Below are 17,754 nucleotides of genomic sequence, written 5' to 3'. Positions count from 1 at the left end.
GAGGGGCCATGAACAGGAAGACAAGACAGGTGCCCCCAGTGCACTTAGCAAGGTCATGGCGGCCTCAGCAGGAGCCATTCCAGCACAGCCAGGGGCAAGATGGCAGTGGCGGGGGACAGGATGAGTGCAGGCATGGGGGGCATGGGGGGCATGGGGGGCATGGGGGGCATGGGGGGCATGGGGGACGGAGGGAAGTTTGGCTGGGGGGTAAGAGGAGAAGGAGGAAAGCACCTGCGGACCGCAGAATGAGAGGACGGAGATGCCGGGGCGGGGCTCACCGAGCAGGCAAGGGGGCGCTGGCCCTGTAGAAGCGGGGGCCTCTTCCAGGGGCTCAGGGAAGGACACAGCCCTGGGCTCCACGTTCTCTGGGCCCCAAGAGAGGGGGATGCCCAAAGACGAGGCAGAGAACCCCACACTCCTGGCAGCTCCCACGAGGAGCCGCAGCCCTGGCTGGACATCCAAGCCTGGCCCAGCCTGACCAGGCCCTTCCCCACGGTGGGACCCCAGCCGATGGCGGCGGGGGTCGGGGTGGGGGGGGGGGGGCCCTGACGACTCAGGCCTCCAGCTCAGAGACCACAGTAGCTGGACTAGGCCCCGCATGCTTCGAGGGCTCTCTGCTCCACAGGCAGCCTGGAGCCCCGCCTGGACGGCCACCTGGAACTAGAGAAACACAGACCCATGCAAATGTCTTCTAGCAACAGCCCGGGGCGGGCACGGCCCAAGGCAGCTGGGCAAGCAGCCACCAACAACAGCCGTCGTTAGAAGTCCCACTGCCCAGCCCTGACGCAGAAAGGAGGGTCTGAGGTGTAGGCAGGCCGGGAAAGAGGGTGACAGTGCCGAGACTTGGCCCGGGGACCCCCACCGCCAGGCCCGCAGGATGCACGCAGGGGCCCGGGTGAGGGCTGGGACATCGGCGGGTACGCCATGCGGGGAATCTGACACACGGGGATCCGGCCTTCACCACCCTGCCCCGGAGGGGGCCATCCCGCCACCGCAGAGACGAGGAAGCAGGGGTCCCCCCACAAGGTGAAACAGCGTGCCTAATTTCCAGAGCACCGTCTCCTCCCTGCCAACCGGAGAGCCAGAAAGAGCGCTCTGAGGGGCCTCAGCCCCCCGGGGGGAGCCTCTTCCCAGGACCGGGCTACGTCGTTGCCAGGGCAAAGCACCCAGAGAAAACTCCCGAGCGCTCCCAGCTCGGGAGACCGGCTCTACCCCACAGGGACCGGCTCTGTCCCTCTCTGGGCCAGCTTGTCACTGTCCACCTTGAAGGTGCTGGTTCTGACCGTGCTGGGGCTGTGAGCGCGCGGAGGGGTTCCCCAGGGCACCCAGTGTGGGGAAGCCTGGCTTCAGCAGAACCGTTCGTTTACATGCATCGCACGGATCTACACGCGTGTCAGACGTGTTCGCGGGACCCAGACAGCGGAGCGGGAGGATGGGCCCGCGGGACCCAAAGTGCCCCCACCCCAGCCCCCTGGAGCGGCGTCACCATGGAAACTTCTCCTGAGAAACGCTGCTGGGCCCTCAGCCTCCAGAGGTAGCCGAGGAGGTTCCCAAGGCCGCCCGGGCTCCCCCTCCCGCCCCCTGCCGACTGCTGGCCTCGGGCAGGGCCCCCAGGAGCACCCGAGGCTTCTTCCTGTCGACACTGTGCCCCTCCACGTGCCAGGCCTGGCACCATCTGGGACGACATGTTCCTACCACCTCCCCGAGGAGCCCAAACCCCACCGCGTGACAGTCTCCACGGCCGTAGGGGAGGTCCTGGCCACTGCCTCTCATCGCCTAAGTGCTCCCAAGTCTAGAACATTCCACGGCACACAGCAACTCATGCCGTCCACCTGCTTCCCACCCCGGTGCCCAGAGCGCTTTCCCTCACGTCGCCGCCCGCGGTAACTTGACTACCCTCCCAACAAAGGTGCCTAAAGCCCTCATAATCCCCTCCTTCCTAAACAGCTTCCTTGTGGCCCTGCCCTGGCTCAGTGGCCTTCCCTCAGTGACCCCCACCTCCTTTTCCCTTCCAGAGCCAGAAGGCAAGTCTAACCCTGTCTGGTCGGTGCGGGAGGCACTGTGGGGACCCGGTTCGGCGCAGACAATGTGGAAAGTGACCCAAAGTGCCTTCAGGAGCCACCAGACCCGCCTCCTCACCTGCATCTCACTAAACCTGCTTTTTGTCCATCGACAAATATTTGCTGAAGGTCTTTGGCAGCCAGGCCCCAGATCCTGGAGATGGGAGGGGTTCCCAGGCTGTGCAGGGGTGGGGCATTGCCCTTCCAGGGCACGTCTATAGTGTGTCCCAAAAGAAGGACACACACACACACACACACACACACACACACACACGTACACACCCATGCATGACATCAGGGCGGAAATCCGAAAGATGGAGAGTCTGGATGTAAGAACCTGAGAGTGACTGCACCTGTTCGCAAGGCATCTTCCAGGCAATGAAAATACTCCAAAACTGGATTATGTAACTTCAGTAAAGTCACTGGCCTGTGCCTTTCAAATGAAGGAATTTACGACATGGAAATCGCACCTCATAAAAGCTGGTACAAATTAACGAGCAAGGAGTTAGGGAGGTGGAGGAGGCCGGGGCACATGCCTCGGTGTGGAGGCTGGAGATGAGAGCTGGCACCTGTTCGTGAGTTGTCTGTCAGGGACAGCGGCTCTCCTCGGGCCCCGGGGACAGAGGACGGTGGAAGACAGGCCCCGGCTGGTGCGGCCATGGGTCAGAGGTCTGCCTGACCCCTGACCGGCTGGGTAACTGCACGAGTGACTTAACACGTAGAGAGCGTCAATGTCAGGAAGGCAGAGACAGGACAGGCCAGGACAGGGTACAAGCGGCCCCCAGGGGGTGGAGGAGGGGCAAGGACAACAGACGGGGGCTTAGAGGAGAGGTCCGTGCTGCAGGCACCAGCTACACTCCTCCCTTCCCACATGCTCAGCACCGCATGCTGGTAGCTTGACATTGGCCATGAGAGAAATATGTCCAGAAATTTGCCAAATGCCCGGCTTGCAAACCAGGGCTTTTTATCCCCTCCAGAGAACACCAGCACATGCGCGCACAGGAGACAGGAGTTCGGTACGTAAAGAATAGGGGACAAGAATTCAAGCAGAGGGAACAGCATTTGCAAAAGCCATGAAGAGGGAGATGAGCGGATGGGGTGCGTCCCACAAAGTGGCTAGAGAGCAAAAAGCAAGGGGAAAGGGCAGGGGCCAGAGACGGGGACGCCCCAGGCGCCGGGGCGGAGGTGAGATTTTACCCTTTGGAGGATTTCGGTAGGGGAGGACGTAATCGGGTCAAAGAGGGTCCCCCGAGTAACCCCTTAGGGATCACCTGTCGTCTGTGCTACCCAAATCCCCAGCATGCCTCCTTCCCTCCCCACCCAACTTAGGGTCACGGCACCCCTTGCTTTCCTTGGAGAGCCCCTTCTCTCTGCTCTTACGCTGCGACACGACACCGTGGGGCCCCTGCCTATCACAGCCCCCTGCCCGCTGACCAGCCACCGGACCCGAGGCTCCCTCCGGCCAGAGATTACCTGGCTCCGGGCCAGGCCGCTACTCAGGGCAGGAGGGGAGGGGGGACAGCTCTCTTTCTTCTGTGGAATCTCAGAGCTGGGGGGACCCAACCCGGGTGCTGCCTGCGGCCCGCCTGGCAGAGGAGAAGGCCCATATGGTGACCGAGGCGGGGACGAGGGGCATGGAGAGACGGGCCTTGTGGCCTGCCTGCCCCCACCCCTGCAGCGTCTCTGTGGTTGGGTGAGGAGAGGTCACAAACTCCCCCTGTCCCCAGCTTCAGCCAGCTCTGTTCTGGAATCACCACTTGCCACTGAGAAAGCCCCGGCAAGGGTTTCTTGCCTAAGCAAATAATCCAACAACTGCCAAGAGTCTTACTTCCTTGTTTCCTCTTTTGTTTTCCTTTGATTATTTGAATTTTTGTGTGTGTTTTGTTTTACCATGTGTGTGCCCTGTTTTCATAAGAAAAAAGAAATCACAAAGCTATTTGTTTTTAAAGACAAACCCAAAGCCAGCTTCTGATTCCCCTGCCACGCCTGGCTTGGCCTCCAGTCTGTCGCGGGTCACAGTCCTGCTGGCTCGGATCCCGCCCTCACAATACAGGGAGCCTCAGGCGTGGCCCCGGGAGACATGGCTCTTAGGGGGCTGCGTGGGACCCCCGTTTTCTTAGGATGCTGTGCCCTGAGGAGCATGTCCCCATCTAGGCAGGAGCTGGAGACAGACTTTGGCCCTGCCCCAAGGGCACTGTGGTTAGCTCCGGGGCAAGGGCTTCCTGGGTTCTGACTCCCTCCCCGATTAGGATCTTTCTGAGCGTCCACTGCCCACCCCACCCCACCCCCACACCCCCCGGGGCTTGGCATGAGCCGCAGCGGCCAGGTGGGGCCGGAACACATGGCCAAGCGGGACGTGACTGGAACACCAGTCTGGCCCCTGCAGCCTGCGATCTGTGTGGTCCTATGCAAGTGACCTGCCTTCTCTGAGCCCGGCTCTGCTGTCTCTTCTATAGAGAGAGACACCAGCAGCTTCACACGGAATTTGTCTCCGGCTGGGAATAGCACGGATGGCAGAGAGCAGAGATGCAAAGGCATTCCCTGTCCTTGGGGAGAACTCACCTGTCTGCCAGAGGAGCAAAGATCATCGCAGCCACCCATTACTGAGTGCTGGGCTAAGTAATCACTTAACGCCACCTCACGTGATCTGCCCAGCAACTCTGGAAGGAACAACAACCCCTTTTAACCTCACCAAGGCTCAACTCGCTCCTCTGTTGGTTGACCTGCCCAGGGTTTACATGGCTAACGGGTGAGGGCTGAGGATGAAATCCACCGCCGGGCTCTAGAGCCCTGCAACCTTCCCCAGAGAGATAAGGACCTGATGGGTTGGAGCCTCGGAGGGAAATCCCAGAGGAATGCCGTCCCCAGCGGAGGCCAAAGTCCAGGAGGGCAGCCGGGCGGGGGCCGGGCATCCTGCAGGAAATGGAATGGAGCAAGAGCCCTCACTAAACTCCAGGGGCATTTTTCACAGAACTAGAACAAACCATTCTAAAAGGTCTACGGATTACATATACCGTGGAATACTACTTGGCAATGAGCAAGAATGAAATCCTGCCATTTGCAGCAACGTGGATGGAACCGGGGGGTGTTATGCTGAGTGAAATAAGTCAGGCAGAGAAGACAGATGTCATATGTTTTCACTCATATGTGGATCTTGAGAAACTTAACAGAAGACCATGGGGTGGGGGACAGAAACAGAGGAAGGGAGTCAAACCATAAGAGACTCTTAAATACAGAGAACAAACTGAGGGCTGATGGGGGGTGGGAGAGAGGGTGATGGGCACTGAGGAGGGCACCTGTTGGGATGAGCACTGGGTGTTGTGAGGAAGCAATGAATTATGGGCATCTACCACTGAGCCAAGAGCACGCTGTATATGCTGTATGTTAGCCAACTGGACAATAATTTATATTAATAAATAAATAAAAATAAGAAAGCACACAGAAAAAAAAATTCCTATGGAAGAACAAAAGACCCTGAATAGCCAGAGCAATCTTGAGGGAAAAAAGAACAAAATTAGAAGTATCACGCTCCTGGGCACCTGGGTGGCTCCGTCGGCTGGGGGTCCGACTTCGGCTCAGGTCATGATCTCATGGTTTGTGGGTTCGAGCCCCACATCAGGCTCTGTGCTGACAGCTCAGAGCCCGGAGCCTGCTTCAGAATCTGTGTCTCCCTCTCTCTCTGCCCCTCCCCAACTTGGGCGCGCGCTCACTCTCTCTCTCTCTCTCTCAAAAATAAATAAAAACATTAACAAATGAAGAAAAAAAAAACAAGTATCACGCTCCTGGATTTCAAACCATACTAACAAAGCTGTGGTAATCAAAACAGTATAAATTAGCATAAAAATAGACACACAGGATCAATGGAACAGAATAGAGAGCCCAGAAATAAACCCACACGCATACGGTCAATTAACTTACGACAAAGGAGGCAAGTCTATGAGGTCTATGCAGTGGGGAAAAGAAGGTCTCTTCAGTTAATGGTGCCGGGGAAACTGGACAGCCACAGGCAAAAGAATGAAACCGGACCACTTTCTTACACGATGCACAAAAATAAACTCAAAATGGATTACAGATTTGAATGCAAGACCAGCTGTCCAAAAGCTCCTAGAAAAAAATACACGCAGTAAGCTCCCTGACATCAGTCTTGGCGATGATTTTTTTGGATTCCACACCAGCAGTAAGTAAAGGCAACATAAGCAAAAATCAAACAGGTGGGATTGCATCAAACTAAAAAGCTTCTGCACAGTGGAGGAAACCATCAACAACATAAAAAGGCATCCTGCGGAATGGAAGAAGATGTTTACAAGTCACATATCCAATAAGGGGTTAATATCCAAAGTATGTAAGGAACTGATACAACTCAATAGCAAACAAAAATTTGATTAAAAATGGGCGAGGTTGGGGCGCCTGGGTGGCTCAGTCGGTTAAGCGTCCGACTTCGGCTCAGGTCACGATCTCGCGGTCCGTGAGTTCGAGCCCCGCGTCGGGCTCTGGGCTGATGGCTCGGAGCCTGGAGCCTGTTTCCGATTCTGTGTCTCCCTCTCTCTCTGCCCCTCCCCCGTTCATGCTCTGTCTCCCTCTGTCTCAAAAATAAATAAAAAATGTTAAAAAAAAAATTAAAAAAAAAAAGGGCAGAGCACTTGAATAGACATTTCTCCAAAGAAGACATCCAGATGGCCCACAGACACATGAAAAGATGCCCAACATCACTCATCGGCAGGGAAATAAATATGAAAACTACAATGAAATGCGTTGTGGGAATGGCTGAAATCAACAACACAAGAAACAACAGGGGTTGGCGACCATGTAGAGCAAAGGGGGCCCTCGCGCACTGTCGGTGGAGACACCAACTGGTGCAGCCACCGTGGGAAACAGCATGGAGAGTCCTCAAAATATTAAAACTAGAAATACCATATGATCCAGCAAATCCACACCTCAGTATTCACCCAGAGAAAATGAAAACACTAATTCGAAAAGATATATGCACGCCCCTGTTCATCACAGCATTATTTACAATCGCCAAGACATGGAAAGCAGCTCTTTCTGCCCATGGATCCTATACCAGTGCGTTAATAAAACCACGTGTTTGCACTGAAAAAAAAAAAGAAAATATATGGAAACAACATGTCCGTCAACAGATGAATGGATGAATAGAATGTGTTATATATATAATCCAAAACTACTCAGCCACATAAAAGAATGAAACTTTGGGGTGCCTGGGTGCCTCAGTCAGTTAAGACTGACTTTGGCTCAGGTCATGATCTCACGGTTCGTGAGTTTGAGCCCCAGGTCAGGCTCTGTGCTAACAGTGCAGAGCCTGCTTGGGAGTCTCTCTCTCCCTCTCTCCCTGCTCCTCCCCCACTCAAGCGCTGTTGCTGTCTCTCTCTCTCAAAAATAAATACACATTAAAAAAAAAAAAAACAAATAAAACAGATTGTGTCTCCCTCTGTCTCTCTCCCCCTTCCAGGCTTGTGCACCAGCTCGCTCTCTCTCTCTTTTTCTCTCTCTCTCTCTCCCCTCTCTCTCAAAAATAAATAAACATTAAAAAAAAAAAAAAAAAAAGAATGGAATTTTGCGACACGTTTGCAAGGAATGAATGGCTCCAGAGGGTATTAGGCTAAGTGAAATAAATCAGTTAGACAAAGACAAATACCATGTGATTCCACTTATAGGTGGAATCTAAAAGACAAAACAAGAACCAGATTCATACATACAGATTGGTGGTTGCCAGAGGGGGAGGGACATGGGGGAACGGCTGAAGGGAATTAAGAAGTGCAAACTTCCAGTTATAAAGTAAATAAGTGATGGGGATGTAATGTACACCACGGAAACTGTGGTGGACAAAATTGTAGCAATTTTGTGTGGTGACGAATGGTAACTAGGTTTACTGAGGTGGTGATTCCACACTGCATACAAAGGTTCAATCGCTATGTTGCACACCTGAAACTTACTAACATAATATTGTACTTCAGTAAAACAAAATAAAGAACCAAAGAGCAAGGAGGGGTGGAGCAGGAAGGAAGGACATCTAGGCAGGGCAGGATCACACGCCTGGGATTGAGGGAAAATGGCACCTTCCAAGTTCATGGGTTCAAAACCAGACAGCATCTGGAGGAAACGGTACAGAGGAATCCACAGCACCCAGTGCAAACTGGGAATGAGCAAAGCTTCCCGGGGAGTCAGCCCGAGACCTGCTGCTGTCCCCGCACTGGCCCAAATCACCTCCTCTCTTCAAGTCTTCCAGCCTTCCTGGCCACCTTGTCCAGGAAGCTTCCTCTAATGGTTCCAGGGCCGGTGGCTTATCTCTCTCTCTCTCATGTCCTGGAGTGCTGGGTACCACACTGGGCACCTTTTAACATCCAAGGGCTCCTTTTAACATCACACCCTCTACGCCAGGCAAGATGGCTGTGCCCATTTTGCAGATTCAGAAAGTGAGTCTGCAGCCCAGAGTGTCTGGACCCCTCCAGGCAGCTCGGTGGGCCAGGATATGTCTCCCAGCCTTCTCCACCTGGGGCCAGGTGCTCTTATAAGAGCAAGGCAGGGGACAGCCAGGGAAAGGGAAGGAAATGGAGCCCTGCCTCAGCCCTGCGGTGGGAACAGCCAAGACACTTGCCCTCTAGGGAGACACAGGACCAGATAGTCACCAAGACCCCCCTGAGCGCCCCCAAGCAGTTCACAGGTGTTGGAGAGGATTCTGCCACACGTAAGACCACAACAGTGCTGGGTTATTGTTCGCCTCACAGCAGAAAACCACGAAAGTCACAAACCCACCCAGGGGTCTCGAGCCCATGAACCCCCAGCCACAACAGAGTACAGCCATGCACTAACCACTCAGCAACACCCGTTGTCTGAGAGCTTTAAACGTAGTAAGATGGATATTTCCATAGTCTTGGAGCGGGGCAGGAAGACACCAAAGGGAAACCTCTAAAGAAAAAAAAAAAAAAAAAAAGCCAATCCATGTGAACGTATTAAAAAAAAAAAAAAAAAGCTGCTGTGATAGCAAAAGACAAATTGTGAAGGAGAAAAATATTCGCAACATGTAGGACAAAGAGTTAAAAGCCTCCTATACAAAGAGCTCCAACAATCAACAAGCGGACGACCATCCCAAGAGAAAAAAAGAAGAAGTTAAAATGTCCAATCAAACGTTGGAGACAATCATCCAAAAACTGCAAATTAAACACAGTGAACTAGTATGTGTCACGTGGTCGGTCGGTCTGATTAAAAGGTTTGCCAACCCCAGCTGTAGGCGAGGGCGTGGGAAACCGGGACCTGGACATTTCTTGGGAGGGAGGGGAGCAAGTGCACCCTGCTGGACTCCGGCCTGGTGCCGCGGCCGTGACTTGGTGGCACGCAGTGAAAGCTGTTGGGCAGGGGCGGGCCCTTTAACCTGCAATCCCCAGGGAAGGGCTGAGCACCCCAGGTCTAGAAGGAGTCACCGGCTGGAATGACGGCGACTACGCTGGTAAAAATGACTTCGCAGGACCCTAAATGACAGCGAAGGGCGGCCACCGTGCGTTAAGCTATAAAATACAGGACAGAACGGGCAAATGGGGTTCTTCGGTATAAGCTCTGCTTAAAAAAAAAGTGTCTCTCTCGTTCCACATTTGCTTCCTTCGAGGCGCTCAGCCGGCCCTAAACTCCCTGAGCTCAGCGGCCTCTGCGGACCCAGGAGGTCTGCCTTCGCGGGCAGGACGGCGCATCCCGCACACGGAGGGTCCCCGGGGGCGGACCCCTGCCCCCACCACGTCGCCGCGCCCCAAGTTCACGCCCGGTGTGCCCCCCCCCACCCCACCCTCCGGCGAGTGGCTTGCGTCCCACAGCCGGCACGCAACAGTCGAGACGCGCTTCCCAGGCACGCGGATCCGGGCTCGGGTCCTCGGATCCTGGACCCCAGGACGGAGGCAGACACGCAGGGGAGTTTCAGACCCGGGCAGGGGGGGCTGTCGGGGACCCGGGGCAGGGACCCTTGGAGGAGGAGGAGAGGTGGCGCTCCCACCCTCCCCGAAGCAGGGGCGGAGGAGTGCGCGCCGGGCACCCGGGCCGGCGCAGGAGCAACCCCGGGGCTCCGCTGGCCCGCGCCGTCTGACCGCCACGCGGGGCTGCCCCCACCCCGCGGCAGGGGCCGAGCTGCGCTCACCGAGCATCTCTTTGCGCCGCTGCGTGTGCGGCTGGTCGGTGTAGACCCACTCGAAATCCGTGCGACCCGCGCAGTTGCCCATGGTGGGGCCCGGAGCGCAGCACGGAGCGCGGCGCGCCGCTCCGCTCGCTTCCACCTGTCTGCCCGCCGGCGCCGCGGCGCGGGGACCTGACGGCCGCTCGAGGCGGGGCGGGGCCGGGGGCGGGGCCGGGGCGCCTCGGGAGGCGCGAGGGGGCGGGCACCGCGGGGCTGGGGCGCCGCCCCGAGCCGAGCCCGGGTTACCTCGGCGCGAAATGGGACTATCCGCGCGCCACCCGCGGGAGTCCCGGCCGCCAGGGTGTGCGGGGACCTTCCGATGCGCTCGCTTCCGCCGCCCCCCCACCCCCGCCTAGCTCGCCCCGGACGGGTCGTCAGGTTTCATGCAGGCCCCGCCCCGCGGAGCGCCAGCTCTCCCCGTGGCCCAGACGCACTGGCGCTCCCGCCGCCCCTGCCCCCACCGACGAGCCTGTGACAGCGCCCCCTCCCGGTGGGGCCGGGGGTCAGGAGACGAGAGCCTCAATGGAAGGGACAGTGCGAGTCAAAGGAAGGTGGTCGGGAAAGACACAGCGATTCTCCCTCGCCTACCGATTCCCTACCCAGCCCTTTCACGCAGTAATGCAGTGGGCAGACGATGTGTCTGTGACAACCTCTTTCGGGTGAGTCAGCCCCACCCCTGCCTTCAGGAAACTCGAGGGACACAGGGACACAGGCACGGAAGAGGCCTATTATGACTCAGGGTGATACATGCCATGACACAGGTAGGGGTAGCTAGCCAGGGTCCAGAAGAGGGGTCTTTTGCATTGGGCCTTACAGGATGAGTAGGAGTCAACAGCCAGAAAAGGGGAAGGGCACTGGTGGTGGCAGGAACAGCAGGTGCAAAGGCCCAGGGGCCCGGAAGAACCCGGACATTGCTAAAACAGAGGGTCCAGTGTTTGGTGGCTGGGGGACACAGGGCTCTTCCTTTTGACCTTTTCAGGGATTCTGCTCTCTTCTTCCTCTCGCTCCCTCGGAACTTTGGAGGGAGTGCCGGTTGACCTGAGGACCAGGGCCTGGCCTGGCCTGGGAGCTGCCGGGATAGCAGAGTGGCCTGGCAGCTGAAGGTGCCACAAGGCGGGGAGGTGCTAATGGTGGGATTCCCTCCAGCCTCCTGGAAGTCCACGGCCCAGGCGTGTGGTACAGTTGGCAGACCTCCCTCAGCCCAGGGCCAAAGGCAGTCCTGGCATGAGCTGGAGAGGAAAGCAACGGTGCAGGGTCCAGGTGTGCGAAAGTGAGCCAGCACAGAGGTTGGGTTCCCAGTCCAGCAGGAAGACCGTCGGAGCTGCCCTTGCGCACCCACCGGGGGCACCCGGCCCAGCTTGCACGCCCTCGAAGGCAGAACTCACCGCTCCTCACGGCAACCTGTTCTTTTTTCAGCCAGAGGGACCCTCCCACCAGCTGGCCCTTTACCGATGAGTAAACCGAGGCTCAGAGCTGAAGAGGGCCTCGCCTAAGTATACAAAAAGAAGCAGCAAAGCAGGGACAGGCCCCTGATCTTTGACAACATCAGAGTGTTAGCCCTCGTGTCGCGCTCGGGGAGATCTGAGTCCCGGCTCTGCCCTGTGGGACACCGTGAGGCCTGCCGGCTGCCTCCACCCTGCGGCACGGATCAGAAAACTTCATTCATACATCTGGCCCAGGACTCAACCCGTGCAGACGAAACTAGCCCAGTGTCCCCACTTGACAGATGAGCAGACTTACGCCAAGGTGGAGACAAGTCAAAGGGCACCTGGACAGAGACTTGAGAGCATGACTCCCAATCTGATGCCCTGGCCAAGTAATTCCCAAGTCCCCGAGGCCAGCCTGACCCACAGAAACTGCCTTCAAGATGGTGAAGTAACCTCCCCGTCATGCCCCTGGTCCCAGCGATGAAAGAGAGTACATATTCGTCTGTAAGGGGGTGTCCTGGGTGGGATCCCGGACCAGAAGAGGGGCATTAGGTAAAAACTTAGAGAATCTGAATAAACTATAGGCTTCAGTTAATAATAATGGATCAGGGGGCACCTGGATGGCCCAGTCCGGTAAGCATCAGACTCCTGATTTTAGCTCAGGTCATGATCTCATGGTTCATGAACTCAAGCCCCACATTGGGCTCTGCACTGATGGTGTGGAGTCTGCTTGGGATTCTCTCTCTCTCTCTCTCTCTCTCTCTCTCTCTCTCTCTCTCTCTCTCCCCCTCCCCCACTTGCTCTCTCTTTCAAAATAAATAAACTTCAAAAAAATAGTAACATATCAGTAGTGATTCCTGAATTATAACAAACACATCATACTCTTATAAGATCTTAAAATAAAGGATATCGGGTGTGGAGGCTATGTGAATTCTTGACAGTATGCTCCCATTATTTCAAGAAATCATAAAGTTTATTTTAAAATGAAGTTTATTCTTCAAAAATCCTTACGATGTATGGTCTATGTAGCCACTCTCCTGTGACTTCTCCATAACGTTCCCCGCCCCCGTTGCCCTGGGAGGGGCAGCAGCTGGGGTGGGGGGCTCACCGACTCTCAGGAGGGACCCCGACCAGAGGCCCGGGTGTCCTCCACTGCCTGTGAGGAGCTGAGGGTACCGACCCCCCTCCGAAGCCTTAGCTGTACTGTTTGCCATCCCAACACAAAGCCCGATTCTGCCGTGCACCTTTGCAGAGAACAGGCCAGAATGCATTCCGCAGGGCGGCCCTTCCCACCCCTGCCCAAAGCCAGGAGGCTAACAGCCCGTGAGTCACAGTCTGCTGACAAGGACTTCCCTCCCTTCGTGAAGGAAGGGCAACCATCCCCAAGAAAGGGAAGAACTCCCCACCTGGGAAAACAGAGCTATTGGAAAAGCAGAACCAGACGGAGAAACGACAATACTTTTTGCAGGAGGCACAAAAGGCTACTGCCATTTCACCCATGAAGTAAATAAATAAATAAACCAGAGATGGACATATATAGCTCGCTGGTTTACAAGAAAAGAATCTTGAGGGCGCCTGGGTGGCCCTGTGGGTTGGGTGTCTGACTCTTGATTTGGGCTCAGGTCATGATGTTACCGTTGTAAGATCAGGTCATGATCTCATGGCTGTAGGATCGAGCCCTGCATGGAGCTCTGCGCTTGGGATTCTCTTTCTCCCTCTCTGTCACTCCCCAGCTCCCACGTGCTCTCTCTCTCTCTCTCTCTCTCTCTCTCTCTCTCAGAATAAATAAATAAACTTAAAAAAAAGTTTTAATAAAATAAAAAAACTAAAAGAAAACCCTCCATTCAAATAGAAGTACATGAAAGAAAACAGACATGAAGACAGGTACAGAATCCAAAAATCTGTCTCAAGAGATTTCTAGGATAGAGCAAATGGGGGAGGTGTGACACTTGTGCCTCTATAGTCTTATTTTCCTCGTAGAAGTCATCTGTCACTGGAATTATAATTTAATTATGTGTGAGGATGACTATCCCTCTCTGACATAAAGCTTTATAGCATGTACTTACTTACCTGATTATTGTCTGTCTCCTCCCATAGAGTGTCTGCTCTCTTGGGTTCACCCCTGGTAACCCTAACGCCTAGAATATGGATGCCCTTAATAACAATTTACTAAATGAAACTCAACACCCAAAAAACAAATAATCCAGTGAACCAATGGGCAAAAGACATGAATAGACACTTCTCCAAAGAAGACATCCAGAGGGCCAACGGACAAAAAGATGCTCCACGTCACTCATCATCAGGGAAATACAAAGCAAAACCACGAGGAGATACCACCTCACACCTGTCAGAATGGCCAACATGAACAACTCAAGGCAACAACAGATGTTGGCGAGGATGCGGAGAAAGAGGATCCCTTCTGCATTGTGGGCGGGAACACAAGCTGCTGCAGCCACTCTGGAAAACAGGATGGAGGGTCCTCAAAAAGCTAAAAACAGAATCACCGTACGACCTATGTGGAATTTAAGAAACACTACAGTTGGACATAGGGGAAGGGAAGCAAAAATAAGATAAAAACAGAGAGGGAGGCAGACCATAAGAGACTCTTTTTTTTTTTTAATTTTTTTTTAACGTATATTTCTTTTTGAGACAGAGAGAGACAGAGCATGAACAGGGGAGGGGCAGAGAGAGAGGGAGACACAGAATCTGAAACAGGCTGCAGGCTCTGAGCGGTCAGCACAGAGCCCGACGCGGGGCTTGAACTCACGGACCGTGAGATCATGACCTGAGCCGAAGTCGGACGCTTAACCGACCGAGCCACCCAGGCGCCCCATAAGAGACTCTTAAATACAGAGAACAGACTGAGGGCTGCTGGAGGGGGGGGTTGGGGGATGGGCTAAATGAGTGACGGGCCTTGAGGAGGACACGTGTTGGGATGAGCACCGGGGGTTGCATGCAAGTGATGAATCATTAAATTCTATTCCTGAAAAAAATAGTAAATAATGCAAAAAAATACACACACACACAAGCGAACTAGCCCACTACTTGGTTCTGAAGCTAAAAATAGTAAAATAATAAAACGTATTTAGAATTAAAAAATAATTTACTAAGTGAAAGGATGGATGAATCACGTCAAACAAGAAATAAATGGGGTTTCCTAAGGTCAGAAGTAAGACGCGAGTCTCACGACCTAAGCCGAAGTCGGACACTCAACCGACTGAGCCACCCAGGCGCCCCATCTGCCGTAATATCTCTTAAAGCACCACACGCACCTGCCTCTGATCCAGGAATTTCACTGCTGGGCACAGAGCCCAAAGAAACAAAAATATATATCCACCAAAGGCACGTGTAGGAATATTCATAACAGCTTTATTGGTAAAAGCCCAATCCTGGAGAGAATCCCAACCTCCAAGCACAGCGAATGGATAGACAGACTTCCCACGGTCATCCACACGCTGGAATAAAACAGGAAATGCTATGCATGCACCAACACGGTGTATCATCCGTGCATTTTGATTTTCTGTATTTCTTTTCTTTCTTTCTTTCTTTTTTTTTTTTTTTTTTAGGTTATCTCTACATCCAAGGTTGGGGCTCGAACTCCCGACCCCAAGATCAAGAGTTGCGTGCTCTTCTGACCGAGCCAGCCAGACGCTCCTGATTTTCTGTATTTCTGGTGCTGACATCTGCAGACCCTGAAGAGACTGCCCCTCCCGGGGACTAACCCGTTCCTGGCGATGGTAAACGCCGGGCAAACTAACCCATCCAGAGCTCATGTGGGCCACCTCCTCCTCCTCCACACGTCCAAGGACGACTGGAATAAAATGATTCAGGCTGACCAGTCCTAAACCTGTTTACCCTGCCTCACCACACCTTCCCGTGGAAACCACATTCAAGGCTCCTGGCCTCTCTGCCCCAGCCTCCGGGGTGGCCCTGTGACCTAAGGTGTGCGCCCTCCTCCCTGGAACTGTACATAACAATGGCAGTTGTCTCCCGATCCGTGGGCCTAATAAAATTGGTGTGGTAAACAAGCAGCACAGCAAGCGGGAGGTCTGGCCTCAGTGGGGACTGACATGCCACCAGGACGCCAGGGGCTATTGACCCGCTGCACCAGGTGTGAGCTGCAGCCTGGGCCAGGGTGAAGCCTGCAGGTGCCCTCCCCCCCCCCCCCCACCGCTGGCGCATTTGCCTGGGGTGGCCCCGGACTCCCACCCGGACCTCCTTAGGCTCTCGTCTGAGCTGTGACCTGCCTAGATTGCAGGGTTCCCGGGCACCCCTTTTCTTGGGGGACTAGCTGAGTGTATGGCCAGGCCAGAGTGCACAGCATGGACACCTTGCTCCCTGCCTTTCCGCCTGCCCAGCGGAGCACGTGGGTAACACCCGTGCGTAGAGCCACCCGTGAATTCAAACCACACACAGAGCCAAGGCAAGGGCAACCTGCTCGGGGACCACAGCACCCCACAGGTCCTGTGGGAAAGGCCGCGATGGTGCTGTTTGCCTGCGATAGTCCCAATTCCTCCCCTGACTTAATGGGGGTAGGAGGGATCACACCCATGGAGAATCTGGAGGGAGGGAGGAGGGGGGGGAAGAGGACAGGCAGGAGGAGGGGGAGAGAAAGGGGGACGAGGGAAGAGGGGGAGAAGAAGGAACCAGGCCACTGGGCCCCTGTCCCCAATACCCAACATTGCTAAAATTACTAACTCCACCCAATCTCTCCACCCAGGAGAGATTTTGCCCTTAGAGATTTGGCTGATAGGTTCTACTCGGCTCCCATTTGAGTGTGCACTCAGCCCGTCTGCCTTCACCCCTGAAGTGACACACACCTTTTCCAGGCTACCCGGGGCGTCCACAGCCTTGGCTTCCCCCACCATCCTCGCAGACAAGACCTGGCCGGCACCCGCCTTCCTCCAGGAGCACAGGCATCAGACATTACATGGCTGGCATCTTCCTCTAGCGAGAGTCATCCGACACACCCCTTAAGGTCTTACAAATCCACATCTGTTAGTCCTTTTGGCAACACGTTCCTCATTTAGAAATTCTACCTAAATCTGGGGCACCTGGGTGGCTCAGTCGGTTGCACGGCAGACTTCGGCTCAGGGCATGATCTCACGGTCGGTGAGTTGGGGCCCCGCGTTGGGCTCACTGCCTTTGGTGCAGAGCCTGTTTGGGATCCTCTGTCCCCCTCTCTCTCTGACTCTCTCTCTCTGACTCTCTCTCTCTCTCTCTCTCTCCAAGATCAATTCTACGTGGGGCACCTGGGTGGCTCAGTCAGTTAAGCGTATGGCTTCAGTTCGGGTCATGATCTTGTGGTTCATGAGTTTGAGCCCCGCATTGGGCTCTGTGCTGACGGCTCAGAGCCTGGAGCCTGCTTTGGATTCTGTGTCTCCCTCCCCTGCTCTGTCTCTGTCTCTCTCAAAAATAAATAAACATGAAAAAAAAATTTTTTTAACCTTTATTTATTTTTGAGACAGAGAGAGACAGAGTGTGAATGGGGGAGGGTCAGAGAGAGGGAGATACAGAATCTGAAACAGGCTCCAGGCTCTGAGCTGTCAGCACAGAGCCCGACGCGGGGCTCGAACTCACGGACCGCGAGATCATGACCTGAGCTGAAGTTGGACGCTTAACCGACTGAGCCACCCAGGCGCCCCGAAAAAAAATTTTTTAATAAAAATAAATTCTACCTAAATCTAACTGAGGCTACTACTTAGAATCAGCCCAGCTTCAGTGGGACCCCTCTGATGAAAGGCTCTAAGATCTGTCCACAGTGAGTCAACAGGCACTCCCGCCATGCTTCGGTGACACCTTCACCCCTTCACTGCAGAGGCCTCACCCATCTCCTCTCCTGCCCCTGGGCTCTCTGGACCACCCAGGATGGCCATTAGGGCTTCTGAGGCCCCAAATGCCCCAAGGGCTTCTGATGCAACAAATGCTCCTCTTTGCCTCTGGCTAAACACTGTTATAAACAAACTTGCTGGCTACATACTGGGCTTTCCTGCTAATAGAGGTGCTCACAGACGCTGAGCCTAGGACCCTCCAAATGCAGCTACCTCTTTGCTTGGGTCATGGAAGCGGCACCCCACGAGCTCAGCACGGCTGA

The 17,754-nt window shown here is 54.7% G+C and overlaps 1 protein-coding gene across 5 annotated transcripts in view; it reads right to left on the bottom strand.

Moving 5' to 3' along the window:
* Positions 1 to 17,754, bottom strand: part of DEGS2 (delta 4-desaturase, sphingolipid 2) — a 72,550-nt gene that overhangs the window by 11,569 nt on the left and 43,227 nt on the right. The window contains exons 1-2 of one of the 5 annotated variants that reach the window (XM_086708816.1): positions 10,198 to 10,349; positions 8,889 to 8,984 (exon numbers count right to left, since the gene is read on the bottom strand). The exons of 3 other annotated variants lie outside the window; for them this stretch is intronic. In XM_086708816.1, coding sequence (XP_086564942.1) covers positions 8,889 to 8,984; positions 10,198 to 10,279 — 178 coding nt within the window. In that variant the 5' untranslated portion in view covers positions 10,280 to 10,349. Of the gene's footprint in view, positions 1 to 8,888; positions 8,985 to 10,197; positions 10,356 to 17,754 lie in introns of those variants that run through there. One more of the 5 variants, XM_086708817.1, reaches the window with a different exon arrangement.

Source organism: Puma concolor, chromosome B3 (assembly GCF_028749965.1).
Source record: "Puma concolor isolate L17-30 chromosome B3, mPumCon1.1.hap2, whole genome shotgun sequence".
Lineage (NCBI taxonomy): Eukaryota > Metazoa > Chordata > Mammalia > Carnivora > Felidae > Puma > Puma concolor.
The sequence above is the reverse complement of the archived record's forward strand: the minus strand, read 5'-3'. Positions and strand labels throughout refer to the sequence as shown.